Here is a 19,129-nt window from a genome sequence, read left to right as displayed (position 1 = left end):
ATCCAAAACTTAAATTGGGTTTAGTGTCTACATTAGGCTTCTACAGTTAAACTGAAGAGGCAATTTATGACACGTTGATGGGTATCTCTGGGAGAAGTTACTGTATTGACCTTCAGATGTTGTTAAGAGGGAGCTGAATCTATCAATTTTGTGTACATGTAAAATTTCTAGGTATGGGGAAAGCTTTTTTGACTTACTGATCTCTAGCTATGTTTTTCCACCCCAGACTAGAAACTCCTCAGTTGTCTTTTCTTCCTGTAACCAGTGCTTGCTTTTATGTTGTTCAGTTCTGGGATTCATTCTGTACTGAGCTCCAAGTCATCTGTAGCATCTTTACTGCTTATACAAGTAATAAGTCCAATAATACTGAGATTGTAGAAACTAAAGGTTGTTAGGTACAGTGACATGGATCCCCACCACACCTGATCAAGCAGTCTTCATCTATTTTGCTTTTGATCATGCAGAAAGCAATCTGCATGTAATGTTTACACTGTAGTTAGAGTAAGCATATGGGACGTCTTCATTCTTAACTGAAATATTTTGATCTCTGTTGTGTCCAGGTATCCAGCTCATATTGAAGAAATTGATTATGAAGAAGGAAAAGTGCTTATCCATTTCAAACGCTGGAACCATAGATATGATGAATGGTTTTGTTGGGACAGTCCTTATTTGCGTCCCTTAGAGAAAATACAGTTAAGAAAAGAAGGATTACATGAGGAAGAAGGGTGTGCAGTAAGTAGAAAATAAAGGATATTTGAGAATGTGAAACTGATGTGCTGTTGCTTCATTGCCTGCTGTATAAGCTTTAGGGCTTATTTTAAATACTGGAAAGCCAATCGTTCTGATGTTTTAATAGAGGTGTGTATTTCTGTATTTCTAAGATGAAAACACTTTTAAATACTGTCTTGTAGGGTTTTCATATAAATGATCAGGTGTTGGCATGCTGGTCTGACTGTCGCTTCTATCCAGCCAAAGTTACTTCAGTTAACAAAGATGGTAAGGACTCACTTATGTTTTTGTCGTGCTTTTTAGTAGTACGTTTATAGTTGTGTGCCTTTTTGGTTAAGAGAGTACAGAAACACAAAACAACTTGGACATTTTTTTAATTACATATCTTAATCTGTCATCAACTCTTAATGTAGCCTTTTGTCCTTTTTATGAAGAAAGAACCTTCTGGGTTATCTAGTCAGTAATTGCTTTAAGTATATATTTGGAGAAAGTTGTTTCTTCCTAAATTTATAATCTAAGGGGTGTGTGTAATTGCAGTAAAGCTGATGTCAGACCTGCAAAAACTCTTTATAAACAGACTTAAAAGCACAGTCATGCTTCTTTTTGAGTATCAGTTAGTATGGACTTGTTCTTGTGCTGTGCTTTCTTTCCATTGACCGTACCTTGTAAGATCAAGGAGAAAAAAGTATACGGCTTCGTTATTGGAGCCGTTAGTAGATATTCTGTTAAATAACTTCTGATCTTTAAAACTATCTGCTTTGTTTTCAAATTTTAGGTACATACACTGTGAAATTTTATGATGGTGTAGTTCAGACCGTCAAAAACATTCATGTCAAAGCTTTTTCCAAAGATCAGGTAAGTAGCATGTTCATTCTAATATTCTAAAACAGTTGGTGCAAGTAACTAGGTTTGAACTATAAAGTACAAAATGAATGAAACTTCTCTATTGCTAAAATACAGTGCATTTGAAATGAAATCCATTAAACTGAAAAGGGTATGCAAATCTTCATGGCGTGTTTTACAAACTCTTGGACTCATGTTCTCATGAATACACTTCTGAACTAAAGAAGTCAGAGGTGTAAAAAAAATTGTCTAAAAATCCTTGGGAGATTCAGAATTTACTTACTAAAACTAGTGGTGGGATACTGGAACACAGTTCGAGATGATTTTTGTGATATATATACTTTCCTAAGGGATGGGAACTATGAAGTGAAGGGAGATCTTTCATTCCCGGAGTAACTACTTGATTATCTTGGGACCTTTAAGGAAGTTGTCAAGTAGTCTTTCATTCACGGCTTTCAGATGATTTTTTTCCTAACCACATTTTTCTTCTGAGGTTTGGCTGTTCTACCATCCCTTCACCTGCTCTGTTCATTGGGTTCAACCTTCAGCTGGTGATGGAAAGTATTAGTGGGCTATTCTAAAAATCTTGTCCTGCTCATAGTGAGAAGTTGTTTCTATTCAGTTTTCAAGTGGATACCTTGTAGGAAAGGGTTACAAATTCTGGTCCTGTTTAACTAGGTTAAAACTTTTAAGTGGGTGCCTCAGAATAACCTGTATTAAAGGAATGGTTTTAAGTTTATGATCGTGCCACACATTTCTGTCGTGTAGGTGTAGCCTGTGTTTTCAGTCATGCCCTTTGCTTTTGTTTTTTTGGGACTCTCAAGTTTGAACAAAGAAATTGGATCTCTCCCTCAACACAAGCCCTAAGTACGGATTCCAATAATGAATTATTAATAAGCAGAATTTCAATCTGTCACTGCTCTGAAGAGACGTGCTGCTGCTTTGGCGACATGAGGGTCTGTCTGTTCTCCCAGGCAACAAGCAATAGGATGAAAGGAAATGGCCTTATGTTGCACCAGGGGAGGTTTAGGTGTTGGGTATTAGGAAAAACATCTTCACTGAAAGGGTTGTGAAGCATTGGAACAGGCTGCCCAGTGATGTCATTGAGTCACCATCCCTGATGGTATTTAGAAGATGTGTAGATGCGGTGCTTAGGGACATGGTTTAGTGGTAGACTTGGCAATGCTAGACTAATGATTTTAGAGGTCTTTTCCAACCTACATAATTTGTGATTCTGTTCCTTGGTCTGTAGATTTGTATATCTGCCAGACTGGGAAAAAACTATTTCAGACTTGCCACAAAGTGCTCTTTAGGCTTTCAAATGCTAATAATTATGCCTGATTCAGGGTTGACTCATACTCACAAGGGAACTACCTTCGTGGCCATGAGAAATATTTCTGCCATATTTAACCTTAAATACATGAAGATGAACAATCTGAAGAGAGATTCTTCATAAAAAGGGCAAAATATGTTGTCTCTTGTCTCCTGTAGATGGTTTCTCGTGTTTCCATGTGGCTGTAGATAGGTTTTGCAAGGAATAAGTTTGCTTCTTTTAACCACTGGCTGGGAAGCTTTCTTTTAACTTGAGAGATAATTTATACCAGAACATTTTGTTCTGTCCTTTAGCGTAACAAAGCATAAAAGGAAGATTTACTTCTGATTGTGTAAACAGAGCTCTCTAATCAAGTCCTTAAGCAGTGGATCTGCTAGAGAGCTCAGGACTCAGTTGTGAATGCAAGTTCCTTGAGGTGTGGATTCAGATGCAGCACTAATGCAGCAGCATGCTGCCAGTGGAGTGGAGTGGTCTTCTTCTACAGAGGGAAAGGCCGTAGCCATGAAGATGCAAGGAGCTCATGCCTTAGATGTTTTGAAACAAACAAAAAAAGCCCACCTGTTTTCTGAAGGAAGTAGCATAAACTGGCCTTCTTTTCTATAATGACTACCTTCGTTTCTTTAATTCCCTCTGAAGAGGGAATAACATGTTCCATTGAACAGTGATAGTGAGATAGTTATAACTTGCACAGAGCGATAGTATTTATGCAAGGACAGACAGCTTTTAAGAATTCAGTAAAACTGAGCTAATTCAAGAGACAACCATAAACAAAGCAAGCTTAAGAACAGTTTAAGACAGTCTGTGTTGTGGTACCTCATTTTATTCACATCAGATGGTTCTGTGAGTAACACAACTAATGAAACCTAATGTCTGAGGGTTATTTTTTAAGTGTGAGATGTGGTGTTTTTTGTTGTTTTTGGGTTTTTGTTTTTAAACTGGTATGTGAGGTTTCCATTGAAGCTTCTCCCACATTTGTGGTATTAAAGGAATCTATGTTTTTTTCGTACCTGGTTAAAGCAGTGCTCAGGCACCAGTGCCTTTTCTTCGTGAGATGATAAAAGAATTTTTTCTCTTTGTCTAGCTGTTCTTCTGAAATGCACAGCAATTTGTTTTCACATTTAAAAAAAAGCCAAAAAAAAAAACCACAAAAAAAGAACCAAACTGTTTATCACCTCTGCCGAGTATGATTGAAATCATCTCATAGAAGGTGGAGCAGATGTGCATGTTCACCATTTTATTGCATCAGAATTGTTTCTTAGGACTGTGGTCTGGAAATGGCAGTCCTAAAAGGCGCCAGTTCATGTAATCCACATACCGATAGGAAGATTGGGGTGGGAAGAGGGAAGCTGTACTGTCGTACAAGGAATTATTGAGACTTAAGTGTACTCTCAGAATTTTGTATAACTCAAATTAGCTGTTCTACTTTCTTTTTCCCAAGTGGTATTCAGCCTTTGTAATCTTCTGATCAGCCTTCGAAGTTTTTTCTAGTCTTCTCTTCCTGGCCTTGTTGTGCCTTGCTGTGCTGCGGATGGAAAGGAGTCTGGTTGCTTGCTAATGCTTCAAGTTACTAGGTAGCATGAAGAGGGAAGTTAGTTAAACTAAAGGCAGTGTTGACATATGATCAGATATAAATTATTGATCCAGGCTCAAAATTAGAAGGCTTCTGTTGATCAGAGCAGAAGTGTTCGGGGATAGCCTGCAGCAGGAGCCTTGGAAGGAGGTAGGGGGAACAAAACCAGCATCCCCCCACCATGTGGTGTAGGGATGAAACCCAATTGCAGCATGCAAAGGGCGTTCAATAACAGTGAACTGTTGATACAGGGGTGTTCTTCCTGGGTTTGTGCTGCTGTATCACAGTTAAGGAAAAATGAAGAGTACAAATGAATGAATTGAATGTTATCAGTAGCTTACTGAACAGGGATTATTAAAGATTTTGAAGTTTAAAGTGCTTAGTGTTTTTTGATTATATTTCATTTTTAAATACAAGCGTGTAGAATTTAACATCATGCAGATGTTGAAGTTGGTGATGTCAGTTGCTTTTTAGATGACTCTACCTAGCACATTTCAGTAGCGATGATGGTAACTTAAATACTGGTTTATTTTGAGACACTTTTGTTAAAAGATGATGACAGGTCTTGTATCCAGGTGATTGAAGTGTTTGTCCTTGTCTGTGCTCCTGACACCCACTCCTCCCTCAGTGTCCTAGGTAAGGTTTAAGTAGCACTGCTCAAGCTGGCATACAACTATGGAGTTGATTACTGGCCCTAACCTGCATATGAGAACCAAGACACAGAAAGCCTCAGATTAATTCCTTTGACAATTCAACAGCATACATTATACTGTCCTGTTAAAGCAGCGTGTCCATGCTGTGTTGGTCTTTGAACAGTTCAAGTACCTTTTAAGTTTTTAATCTGTGGGTTACAGCACAATATGTGCCTTTATTCTTTGAAAGGTTGGAAAAAGCGCAAGTCTGCTAAATACAAAGGTGGGGGTGGACTTTCAGGCTGCAGCAAGTTAATTTTCATATTTCACTCTTTATTATAGAATATTGTGGGTAATGCTAAGCCTAAAGAAAGAGGTAATGAAATTCCGTCATCTCCTGAAAAGCGGGAGAAATTTAAAGAACAGAGGAAAGCAACAGGTAATGCAAAGAAAGACAAGAATGAAAAGACTTTAAAGACTGAGAAAAGGGTTAAGCAATCTGATAAAGAAGGAAAACTGATAGTCATCTCAGAAAAAGGCAAGGTCTCAGAGAAGAATATATCTAAGAATGGAAAAGAAGATAAAGAGAATATATCAGAGAATGATATGGAATATTCAGTAGATACACAAATTGAGAAGAAGCCTGAGAATGACAATGTAAAGAGTCCCCAGGAAAACGTGAAAGAAACTAAACGAAAACGTGGAAGACCACCAATAACACCTCCAACAGGTATGTAGTTGAACTTAAATGTATATGTCATGTATCAGAAACCCTTATAAACACACTTAAAAAAGAAGAACAATCTCATTCTTCTGTCCACAACCTAAGTAACCAGATGTTTTCAATTTTCTAAAACTTCAGGCTTGGTTTAGGGCAGCTGAGAGCATACTTGTTACTCACATTTGGAGTTCTAATGGTTTGGTTAGAGATTATGAAGATTACTTGCCTAAATCCGTTATAAAATACGTCTGTAGTAGGATTAAATGCTTGTATGTAGACTTAAAGCCATGGGAAACTATTTATGTAGGTCTAGTATTTTAAGTTGCAAGACTTGTGAATTTGTTTTAAAGTTTCCCGGCTTTCTATCTAGTCAATTTTTGTTCTGTCTAAATATGTAGAGCCAAGTTCTCAGACACTGCAGCCAATAACTTTGGAATTAAGACGTCGGAAAATACCTAAAGGAGGTGAAGTTCCTTCAAAGCGTCCTAGGGTTGAAAGAAACTTGCGTGAGTATTTTTTTTTTTTTTGGTTTTGAACTCGCAGTATTTGCACATATAAGCTGAAGTGGAGGAAGAAAAAGTCTGTGGTATTAATCTCTGTGATACCTGAAATAGAAAAACAGTTGCATTTCATCTTAAATTGGCTGTTTGTGTGTAGCAGTATCATGCTGAAATTAGCTCCTAAGTCTTGAAAGTTTGGTTTGGATAGAGAAACCGCAAGCTGTCATTCTTGACGAATTTCGCAGTGTAAGGGAGGTAATAGTTATATTGGCTCTAATACATAAAAGGTTACAGAAGCCCTTCTCTAGCTGGAGAAACTGTTTTCATGGAATCATAGAATTAGAGAAAATCTCAAGTTGGAAGGGACCCCCAAGGATCATTGAGTCCTCCTCCTGGTACCACACAGGACCACTAAAAATCAGACCGCATGGCTGAGAGCGTTGTCTAAACACTTCCTGGACTCTGGCAGGCCCAGTGGAGCCTGTTCCAGTGCCTGACCACCCTTTTGGTGGAGAACCTTTCCCTAACACCCAGTCTGACCCTCCCCTGTCCCAGCTCCATGTCGTTCCCTCAGGTCCTGTCGCTGTCCCCAGAGAGCAGAGCTCAGCACCTGTGGTCCACACCCCTTGTGAGGAAGCTGCAGACTGCTACGAGGCTTCCCCTTGGCCTCCTCTTCTCTGGGCTGAACAAACCAGGGGACCTCAGCCGTTCCTCCTGTGTCTTGCCCTCCAGACCCTTCACCATCTTGTAGCCTTTGGACACTTCGTTCGGATGTTTTTAGTTACTAGATGGAGAATTTAGCACATTACTTCGCAAAGGGACTTTAATGTTAGATAAAAATTCACATCATTGCAGTCTGATAGCTTCTACTTTTAATATTGTATAATGACATTTAAAGAACTTGAATGTGTTGTTGAGAAAGAATATTACTATAGAAGATGTAATTTTGTGAACAAGGAGATGAAGATCTGAAGAAGGCTCTCTTTCCCTTCCTTAGGACCAGAAGGCATTAAAACTTGAGTGCATGTACGTTACCATTTTAGGATCAAAGTTGTTTGTGTCTGAATTGTCACATCTAACTTCTGGTATTTCTTATGTGTGTGGGATGGTTGCTTTTTAAAGCAATGTTTTATCAGTAAGATAGTGATCGTTATCTTAAATTTGTTAACAAAAGAAAATATTAAGAGGTGTACAAAATAGACTTTTCCCTGGATTCTATGGTTTTTTTTGTAACTGTTGATATCATTGTAGTTTTTGTGGAGAGGCCTAATCACTAGGGCTATTTGGCTTTTGCTGTTAAACTGAATCATTAAAAACAATTCAAAACCCTCACTGGGAGGGAAATGAACTTTCAAGTTGGCTACTGAGCTATTCAGTAATCCTACACCTTCATAGTACCATCAGATTTCTCTGTTCTAGCTCAGGAAAAATTGAAGAACTCTTCAGATAACCATGAAAAAGACCAGATCAGGAGGCGGTCTTCAAGACTCTCATCTAGTGTTAGCCATGAGATTTTAAATACAGATCACATCACAACTTCAACAGAAATTCAGCCTTTGAAAGATGCAATATCTAACCCAAAGGAGCCTGAGAAGGGTAAGCAGCTTCCTGGTATACTCTGGATTTCTATAGTATAGAAGTCTTCTAGTTGCAAGCACTGTATTTACACTCGCATAACCTGCAGACCATGTAATCTGCATTTAAAACCTGATTTGAGTAGCAGTGCAGAGTAAACTCAAGGAAAGCGTATTTTAATCTCTACTGCCTTCATTGATTTTTTTCTGATTCCCTGTCCATCAGTAACCCTAGCACTTACCTTGCGTGTAGGGTGCTTTTCTGGTAGAGATAACTGGCTGGATCCTTGGCTGCCGTGAGAGGGAGAGCTCCACAGGTTGACAAAAGTCTTACAGGAAAAGTTTTGAAGAGATGCAGGTTTTGCTTGCAAAAATGAAGTAATTACGAAACTTTAACATTCTTTTGATTGGACAAGTAATTTAATTGCTAAACTTAAAGTTTAATCCTCTTGAACACTTAAAAACACCAGCCAAGATGCTTTTATTCTTGAACTGGTTAGAAGTAACACTTCATTTTTCTATCTTGTCCTTTACTGCCTTTCCCTTTCAGGGAAAGTTCTGACAATGGTATAAGTAGACCTATCCCATTTCTCTATAATGAGCTAGTAGTCTGTTTTCAAGCAGCTTTTGAATTTAGAGGGTAGATGCAAGTGGTTGTGTTGTAAAAGCTTAATTTTGTGTTAATAAAACAGCAGTCTGATCATGGGTGGTTGTTTCTCTACTGTAATATGATGAACACACATTGTTCCAGAATATGCTTTTGTGTGCATTTTACTCATTTTTTTTTCCCCTCCCTTATAGTCCAGTTAGATGTTCCCGTTGAATCTGACCAAAGTTTCAGTGAACAAGCATCTCCTGGAAACACATCGCATAGCACGGTACTCAGTACGGATGCCAGTTTGCAAGAAGAAAAAGTTGAAGACACTGAGTCTTCCTCTGCTGCTGTCAGAACTCAAGAACCTTCTGCTACAGGTTCAAATTTTGATTTTGTGTTATAATATTAATGCTTTTCTTAAGTCAACTAATGGCAGGTCCTTCATGCTTTTGAGTGTGACTAACAAATGATACATTCGTGTAATGCTAACCATGGGGGGAAATGTGTGATTTTACTCCTTATGCACTCAATTTTAATCTCTTGTGAAAGATTTGGAGGTTGACGGGAATATTCCAAAAAGCAATGCTTGTTTTCAGGATGTATTTGTCATTCAAGGTTAGGCCATAGTTAAAAGATGGGGTGGTTATCTCTGTGCTGTAGTATGTCAGAGCACTGACGTTGGGGAATCTCAGTTGTGCAATTCTATGCACTCATGTTTTGGCCTCTGTTACACTTAAACCCTGGAATATTCAGAATTTTTAGTGCAAATGTATGAAATAGTTCAAACACTTCAAATCTTTCTCAATGTGCAAATTCTATTATTTTATCCTAGAAGTGTACTTACCTTTTTTTTTTTTTCAAATTGAAAGTTCCTATACAGGCAGTAGACTAAGCCCAAATATAATGCTGTCCTGTGATTATTTCCTGGAGCTTCAATATTCTTATCTGCAGCTAACTGGGGAAACTTGAACTACAAATTCACTAGTTTACACTCTATCAAGAAAGCTTTGAATTAAATGGACCAGAGCATTCAGAGGAATTTAGAGTTGCTTAGCATTGCTAGAATAACTTCTGTGCTAGCTTGCATCCTATTTGTTCTTCCAAACTTCCTCTCCTGCTTGCACATCCTCTTTCACCCACCCTGTACAAATGTGTACAGCTGAAACTGTACAAATGAAATGCCCTCTCTGTTTGCCACTGATAACAATTGCATGTACGTGGGTAGTTCATGGGTTGTCTTCTAATATTTAAGGCTTAAAGCTCTTTTGATCTTTGATCTCTTAAACAGTCTGATGATACATACACCTGTTTTCTAACTATGGTATATCCAGCATCTTTTCAGTTGGTATGTGTTGGGCGTGATCATTGTACTTTGTGCCATAATGTGTCATCACAGAGCTTTGGGGTTAGTGGTCAAATATTATTTAAAAAAAATTTGCCTCTTGCAAGGGCTTCTGTTTCCTAACTTTAGTACTCACGTAGCTTTTCAAGGAGTTTCACAGTATCTTAGCTTCAAGTAACTACAAAGTCAAAGTAGTATTAAAATTTGTACTAGTGTACATGAACTGGGCTGTTGTTGTAGCTGTATGCTTGTTTTCAGGGATGGCTCCTTTAAAAAAAAAAAAGGCTTTGGTGATCTGTAATTCATCTGTATGTCAGGTTACAGCAAACAAAATATGTCTAGGAAATGTGAAAGAACAAATAGACTAAGACTTCGTACTAAAATATTCTGTGTGTATTTGGTGCTGATTGGGGAATCTCTTCCCCTTTGAACAAACTTTAAGGAATTGATTGACAGACTTAAGGACTCAAGGAAAAAAACTGCTGGTGTTTTAGTTTGACTTTCATACTTATGTTCAGGTTGAAATCACAGATGCAGTTTACGGTCATATTAATATATATTTCCCCTTGAACTTGCATACTGTATGTTGAGGTGAGATGCTGTGTTTTGTTGGGGAGAAAGTGGGGAAAATAATTCATTTGTACATTTGAAACGTAGTGATACTTCTCAGTCTTAGTTTTAGCTTTTGGGGAGCTTAACTCTGGCCCCAGATAAATGGGGTAGGACTCCAGGATAATGCTGATGTGCAACTGAACCATTGAGAATTCAAGAAACTGTGGTCCCTTTGGCTATCTTTTGTCATTACTACTTTGGTTTTCCCTTTGGTTTTGTATTGTGTATATTACTGAGCACTTTGTCTTAAATGGATGAGAATAATAGCTGAATGCATAATACTTCAGTGTAATTCACACTGATGTGATTCATGGGATGTGGGCATCTCCTGAGCTAACTTAATTGGATACAAGGAATAAAGCTGTGGTAACAACTTCTGGTTTGCTTCAGTACCCAGAGCCTCCAGTATTGCACTCTTGACATTCACACTTCTGTTGTAAGTACTTGAACTAACTTGAATCCAGCTCACTCAAGAATATGTGCTCGCATTGAATTGTTGCCTGAAGTTCAGGAGTGGTGGTGGTGTCTGAACATCCATGTTTCTGAACATGGGTTTTGTTTCATTTAATTAAAGCCACCTCACTTAACATTAGAAGCGCTAGATGTTTGTGGGTGGACATCCAGATGTGGCAATCAAGAGTTTTTATTGGAGAAACTTCTTAGGGATGTGGAGTGAGAATTGTATAGGGTGCCTTTGAGTAAAGACTGTAAGTTGTCATAAAAGAAAAAAATTCATAGGTTTCTATATTTAACCAACATTAAAAAATGTTACTAGAGTGAGTGGCTTGTTAATCAGTAGTTTTAAAATCCGTAGATCCTATCAGGGTAAATCTGTTGTTAAAGATTAGAATTGTGTTATCCTGTACATATTTCTGGCTTACTTGTGGTATTGTGTTTGTATACTCCACTGTAGATGACCTGCCTCATATGGAACAGTAGTGCTCCAAACAGTAATAATTGAATGTCAAGCAGTTTATGTTCTCATACTGGCGAGTGTATTCAAGAGTTTTGGGGTTTGGAAAGAGAAGTGTTCTGTCAGAACAACTGATACAGGTGGAAAAAACGGGCATTTCTTACGTACAGGGTTCTCATACAAAAAAAAAAGTATAGGAGTTAAGGTGAAAGATAACTTTCATTTAGAATGGTGCAACCTTGTAACCCAGTACTAACTTTGTCTGTGGGCTTCAATTTTAATCACTTGATGGGAACTCATCCTCCTTTTTGTAGGAAAATACTACAAAATATAAAATTAATAACCCTCCTTTTCTTCAGTGTGTGGTGTTAGTTTTGTTTTGGCATGGGTGAATGATGGACCCCGGTAGTACTGGTTTTAACATGCACGATGTACAAGAAGAACAAGGTTGATATCATTTTAATACCAGCAGTTTTTAAGGGCAAAAGTGATATTTAAGAGTGCCCAATTACTGGTCAGTAGATGATTCAAGACTTACAGTAGTTGCAGTCACTTGTGACAGCAGATGCAATTGGGAATGCTTACATGCTTGTTATCTTTTAAAAGGTAATGTGTTCTAGAAGGCAATACAGCATTTTGTCAAAACTTAATTTCCTTTTTTGGAATTTTCATCAAAATTCTGATTAAGTTAATTATATGTAGTAGAGGACTTAAAAAACCCACCGTTCTGCTGTTTTTTGGCTCCCATAGTGTTTAGGGATTACAACTGGTGATTTAGGTTTTAGCTAAATCAAGTCGTGCTTCAAATAATGGGGTGAGCCTGTTGGCAAACCTTTACAGCGAGTTGATGCTCTATTTCATGTATCTGAAAACAGCCTTAAAAGCAGTCTACAGCTGTTGGTGTGGCTTTACTCTCAAAAATTGATTTGACTTTAAAGGGGAGCTCCCTTTGCTTTCCACAGATCTACTATCATGTTTGTGTTTTCCAGAACTTGAGATGACTTTATTTGCATAGACATGCATCCAAGGATTCAATTTACCTTGTACTTACCATGTGGTTTTCTAATTTTGTCACTTTTAGCATTGGGTTTCAATTAATGGAGAAGCAGCAAATATTTGTATCCACTTAGAGAGGGCAGCTGCATATCCTGCAGCTCACTTAGGTAGGCTCGTATTCCTTCAAGGTTGTGTAAAAGTTGTCATTGTAAACATAAAGATGGAGTATATATGGAAGTCCATCAACCTTGCTAACTTAGTTTCTTACAACTAGACACAGTGATCTGGAAACAATGTTAAAGGCTTCACTTGCACTTTGAGAGGTTTAAGTTCACCGACCTGCTAGCCCCTCTGAACGCATATTGAGGTTTGCATATTGAGTAGTACACCGGGCACTTGCCAAGCTTTTTGTGTGTTGTAGACATCGCTATTTTTATTGTTATGAATTCAGTGCTGACACAGGGAGAACATGGTAAGATGAAATAGTCTTACGTAGTTCTTCCAATGTCAAATAATGTTTCAGGCTCAAAAATCAGAACTTTGTGAACACATAATGAACTGTGATTATTGATGCTCTGTATTTTATTACACCCAGCAATTGCTTTCTGTAGCTGAATGGTTGCTGGATTTGCTGAAGGTGCTTAATGCTGTTCTTACCTAAAGTAAGGTGAGAAGAGCAATCAGGCAAGGTACTCTTTGTTTCACAGTTGGGGTCTTGGAGAAGGTTTTGAGAAAACTAAGGAAGAAGCATAGTTTGAGTGCTAAAATGGTGAGCAGGAACACTTGAGCTGAAGGAGAACAACAGAAAGTTTCAGAAGAAATAAACAGTGCTAAAGAGGAAGTCAGACCAGTGGTGTAAAGAGGTCCAAGGCATGGTGTAAGGAGCGTCATCTGGGCTAGGGATAAGGCTGTAATTAAAACCTGAACTGTTGTGGGACTACATGTATTCCTAAAGGAACTCCCAAGTGGTTCGTGCGATTGAGGCTGACTGCACTGAACCGGCTGACAACAGTAGGCCTAACAAGCCAACTTCATGTTTTTATGACAGATGGAAAAGTCAGAGGCAAGTTTTTTCATCACAACACAGAATCACTGGTGCAGTTACCTACAGAATACATAAAATTTACATCTGCAGTTCAAGAAGGGTAACAGTAACAAACTGAAGAATCATGAAAATACCAGATGGAAGAGACTTAAGTTTAACAGCAGGTGAAGGAATAATTTGTTTTTCTCTTAATATTTCTTTGGAGAGCGGGAGACAGACTAGAAGTCTCATCATTTTAAAAAACAATTAGTGAAGATCTAATGACTAGAAACTGCAGTAAAGGCAGGCTTCTAACTGAGAGGAGAAAAAGCTCTAAGTATTCAGTGCACTGTTGGCATTTTTGGGATGGCTTACCACTGCCTTGCAGAAGATTCTCAAAGACTGGCAGACCTTAAATCCGGATTCTGGGCTGCTGCCACACGTTCCTATCCCATTAACAGTCAATTCAAACAAAGAGTCTGGGGGGAGAAATCTCTTGTGGACTTAAGCTTCTACATGGTGACACTTTACTGTAAACTTACTGTTAAATTTGCCTTAAAGCTTGTGTCCTTTGGATAATACAGTGCACTGAGAAATGAGGTAGGCTGCTGAGTTGAATGCTGAAAGGATGTTTTTGTCTCTGCAGTGAAAGTTAAAGGAGACACTGTTTGACCTTGAATTTGTGTGATTAATAGTGTAGCATTTAATTGAGTACCAGGTAAAGATTTTTAACTTTGTTTATAAGCACAGAAGAAACAGCGGGTGGGAGGTTTATTATTAAGATTTCTTTGTAGTCAGAGGAAACGTGATACATTCACCTTACCCACCAACCTCCTCTGGAAAGGCAAGTGCCTGAAAATTTGATGCTAATAATGCAAAACTGACCTTCTTTCAATAGAAACCAATTTTAGTGCTATGTTTAGTGAGCAAAAATTGTGTAAGAACGAAAGTAACCCCCCCCCCCCCCCTTTTTATATGTTGGTGTGATGAAGAAGCTTCAGCTGTTGCTTAGCTGGGAGTACAGCCTCCTTAAGGGTTCTCCTGGGTGGCAGAGCTGTGCCTTGGTTTTGTACGGTTTCCTGGCAGCAGGGAATTCTATTGTCTTGTAAAGAAGGAAGATGCCCCCAAATGTGGTGGCAATGCTAGTAATTTAAGCTTTGTTTTGAACTTTGTGTGATTGTCTGTGGTTTTCATTTCTCAGAATAGATTCCTTTTGCACATTGCAGTGTTTTCTTCTTCTTTCCTTCCCCCTACCCCATGTCTTTGTTACCTCCTTGTTGCTAAACTTCAGCTGACACGATCCTGTGCTCCTCTTCTAACTTTTAGCTGATCATTTAGAAGCTGTTCCCTGTGTCTGCTCAAGAATTTGTCCATCCCAATGGAAGGAAAGTGCTCCAAGCTTGGGTACAGAGCTCGTGACAGGGCCTCATCGTGACAGCTGTATGATGGTATAACAGCTTCCCTTGTCATCTTCATAATACTCGTTAAATAAATCTTTGGGCCCGTTTGCCCCTTCCTGCTGTAGTTAAGTTTCCCCATCTTAATGCTAATTAAGTTGAAGCAAGTTATCTTTCGTTGTCCTGAATGCTGGTTTTTAGCCTTACAGTCAAGAGAACCTGCCTGCACTTGCTTTCACTAAATCCACCAGCCATTTCATTAATCAGTCCCAAAATAATTTTCATTCCTTAAGAATGCAGCTTGTAATGGTGCACAGTCTATTTAGATTTTGGTATTGGCAAGCTTTGTCATTCTGCTAGCGTGATCCAGTTGTCAGGTTTGTTGCAACCTTACTACCCTCATTGCTTGAAGCAATTTCCCTGTCAGGATGTTCTTAATACAACTATGCCAAAATTTCTTTCCCATTCTCCCTGTGAAACACCTAAAAGCTATATCTTCATTTCTACCATTTACTTCTTTCTTTTAATCAATCTCATGTGCATATATGAGTTTCTTAATCTTTCCACCTATACCACTCTCCATAATACTATTCCTTGTTTTTCCTCCATGAATGACTTCAAGGTGTTTGTTTTTTTTCCCATGACATAGTATTTAAATTGAGTACACTTCAGATAGTTTTCTAGGGTGCTTTTTACATATCCTTTAAATATGCAGTTCAGTAGAATTCACCATTTTTGTTGCTACATGCTAAAAATTTGTGAGCGATCTGTGCTGTCTTGTATCAAATTGTGTTGATGCTATCTATAACTCTCCCATTCAATCCGTTCCTGTGTACATGTGCTTGTAAAAATCTGTAACTGCTCTTGTTCATGTTGGTAATGTTTCTGGGTCCTTTGTGCTCTCTTTCCAGCTACTTTCAATGTAACGTCTTGGTACACAACATGTTAATGAAAACTTTTGGGTTGTATCAGTGTTGCTGGGTCTGGGTGTTGCCTTTAAATGCTTCTTCCTTCTTAACTCCCTGAGTTTGAGAATACTCATAAATATGGAAATAATGTTTTAGTGCTGGCAAAACAAATGGAAAATTTATATTTGGAAACTGTTTTGTAAAACTGATACCTCCTTTCATACGATTACTTTGTCCTCTAGTTGGTGGTTTTTATTTGATGCTGTATGTATGCTAGTGATGGATAATTGTCCAGATCTCTTGTATCCGTTTCCAATTTGCTGCCTCTCCTGTTTTGTCATATGCAGGGGCTAGTGACAGTAGTCTGATTTACTGTTAGTTCACAATGTTTATGTATTTCATAGCAAAAATATTAAGTTTCTAAAGTCCTGGGAGATGGAACAAGAAATTAACAGGTCAAATTGAGGTATACCCTGGTTGTACAGTAATGCTTTGTTAAGCAAATGCTTAAAACTTTCTTGAGTTGGAAGACTTGCCTTTTTTTTTTTTGAGAAACTAATTAACCGTAACTTCTAGGAGACATTTAGAAAAATGTCGTTCTGACATACTGTTTATTGTTCCATCGTTGTTGAAAGTAATCAGACTTCAGTGGTCAGGCAAGGCATCCAGAAAGAAGATAGGAAAGTAGTTGAGCAGAAGTGTTTTCCTTGGAAAGTGCTTGCACCAAAGATGTGAACAGTTATTAACAAGTAAATAACATACCTGATAGAACATACTGTATGTTTTAGTTGGAATACTGAAGATTATAATTCTGTCTTGTATCTAGAGTAGCACTATATACAGTGATACTAGCTGTTGGACAAAGGAGTCATAGAAGCAAAATATCTAGACTAAGTTATTCATAAAAACATGAGCATTGTGACAAATGATTTTAGGAGCACAGTAGGGCAGAGTTCTCCCTTAAACACTATTGATCTTAACGGCAGATACAACATTAAAGTTTTATTTTTAGCATTTCATAACTAACACATTTTGAATGCATGCCCATTTTTTTTTTTAATTTTGGAAGCCTTTTGATAAATATAGCAAATGCATGGGGGAATTTATCTGTTTTGTTCTTACAGTAACAAAACCTTTTAGGAGAGCAGATTTTCTTGCACCAAAAAAAATGCAACTGTTGATCAAGATCACAAGTTTAAATGCAAGTTTGTGGACTGTTCAAAATCCTTCCGCAAAGCGAAGTTATTGCATTATCATATGAAATACTTTCATGGAGTGGAGAAAGCAGCAGAATCACAGCAGAACCCGGTAAAAAGACATATTCAAACCAGAGCTTCTTTGGCTTCTGAAAAAACTAATCAAGAAAGGTCAAAAAGAGGACGGACCTCAACTGGTTCATTGTGTAAGTATCTCGACGATCTCTTCCTTTTCTTTTCCTTTTTTACTTATTTATTTTTACTTTTAACAGCAGCAGCAGGGAGGGGAAGCAGAAAAGAACATAAATTGATTTCCTTTCAGGCCAAAGCAGCCTCCTTACAGCTCCATCTTAGGTATTTCTTTGTGGAGAAGGAGTATAATAATATCTGTAAACATCATGTTTTAATGAAGATAAACTGAAGAAATTCCCTCATCTAGAAGTAAGGATCATGTACTATAATGAAGTGATTGTGTAGCTTCTCTTATTTCTTTGTAAAAGCTTACTCAAGTGTTAAGCCTCTGTTTCTTCTTCAAAACTACAATCCATGGAGTTTATCTTTTTCTTCCTTCTATTTTTGACAAATGCCTAACTAGTGTTATTAGAAGACTTCTTTTGTCCTTTTCTGTACTAAGGCAACAGTCTGGATAATTCCATCTCTCTTTATTTCTTACTTGGTCTTCACATTTCACAAGCTGACTTCAAGAATATAGTGTACCAGTGTAGGAATCTAATACCTGTCTCTGCTGGACCTATGGAAGAAAAAAGCCAGTCTTTAACAAGTGCAGTTGCTAGAGCTGTGCTTGAAAGATCCGCATGCAACTGACAGTGGAAAGGGAAAATCCGGGGGGGGGGAGGGGGTGGAAATCGGAATTCTTCAGTTATAACTGATAACTGCTTTGCAGTTTTTAGAATTATGTTAACTTCTGCTTCACAGTTTCATTCTCTGAAGCACTTTGTTCCTGGTGTCTCAAATATTTCAGTGACAATGTGGGTGTACCTGGGAACTGCAGTGGTGGTGTTGACGATGTGTCCAGACTTTGTTCTTGTGGGCTGCTTTCTCTTTGTACTGCAGGCCCATGAGGATTATCTCTCTTCTCTTCTGACTGAGACAGTTTTATAAAATCCATCTTTCTCTTTGCTGAATTCCCTGGTACTTATCAATCATCTTTGCACTTGATCTTTCATTAGTATTTTGTATAATTAAGAATTTTAAAATCTTGCAAGCTATTCACTGAGTTACCAGTGTACGATAGCAGAGTATAACGTGTTTTACCTTGCTTCATGTCTGCTTTTCATAATGTCTCTGGCAAATATTTTTCATTGGAGATGCTACTTCCTGTTCCTAACAAGATAGTGTAACTTAATTTACTGCTACTGAATGTAAACTTCTATGCCCCAGATGCTTCTGTAACTTGAAATGACACAAAGGCGTAAGAATTAATTAAAGGCACCTTTTAAGTGTTTTTATACTTGTTTATATAATTGTTTTTGTGTGTTTATTATACTTTGCAGCTTATATGAAACTGAATTACTGCCTAGAGAAAGGGACCCGGGACAAGTGGTTTACAAAATGTGGCCACTAACACTGCACAGCAATCAGAGTAGGCTTCTTGCATAGAACCATGGAATGGCTCGGGTTGCAAGGGACCTTAGATATCATCTAACTCCAGCCGCCATACCGTGGGCAGGGATGCCACCCACTAGATCAGGTTTGGCCAGGCCCCATCCAGCCTAGCCGTGAGCACCTCCAGGGAAATGCATGTCAGGTGGTTTTTCATAGCGGACTGCTATTCTACTTCTTGTGGAGCTGTACAATTATCTCAGTTTGAAAAATTGTTTTCCTGTGATTGGTTTGAGTGAACTGAGTAGTGGCTCAAGATCTTGACCCTCTCATTATTCCCTTTCCCCAGGTATATACTGTTGGTTTGATGCCGCCATCTTGGCTGCACTGGTGGGTAACTTTTTGTGGCATTAAGATCTAATAATACTTCCTTATATTAAATCTCCACCCCTTTCTTTCTTCATTTGGGAGTGGGTGTGTGTCGTTCATAGCATATCCCTGCATAGTCCCTTGTCTGCGCTGACAGCTGATGACTGTGAATCAGCAGTGTGGTGGAAGATGGACAGTGGCGTTTTCAAAGTCACACTCACCATCGGTCTGCTGTTGTGGAGCTACTGGTTTTCCTCGATAAGGAAAAGGAGTGCCATTTTACATCACTTATGTCATAACATGTCCGATTAT

General features: G+C 38.3%; 1 protein-coding gene across 1 annotated transcript in view; it reads left to right on the top strand.

Annotated features, from left to right (window-relative positions):
* Nucleotides 1-19,129, top strand: part of PHF20 (PHD finger protein 20) — a 77,493-nt gene that overhangs the window by 19,453 nt on the left and 38,911 nt on the right. The window contains 9 exon segments of the mRNA XM_040575349.1: nt 561-732; nt 912-996; nt 1,505-1,584; nt 5,450-5,837; nt 6,227-6,334; nt 7,748-7,924; nt 8,704-8,874; nt 16,814-16,855; nt 16,858-17,091. Of these exon segments, the coding sequence (XP_040431283.1) occupies nt 561-732; nt 912-996; nt 1,505-1,584; nt 5,450-5,837; nt 6,227-6,334; nt 7,748-7,924; nt 8,704-8,874; nt 16,814-16,855; nt 16,858-17,091 (1,457 nt within the window).

This window comes from Cygnus olor, chromosome 16, assembly GCF_009769625.2.
Source record: "Cygnus olor isolate bCygOlo1 chromosome 16, bCygOlo1.pri.v2, whole genome shotgun sequence".
Taxonomy (NCBI): Eukaryota; Metazoa; Chordata; class Aves; order Anseriformes; family Anatidae; genus Cygnus; species Cygnus olor.
This window is presented reverse-complemented; position numbering and strand designations above follow the sequence as displayed.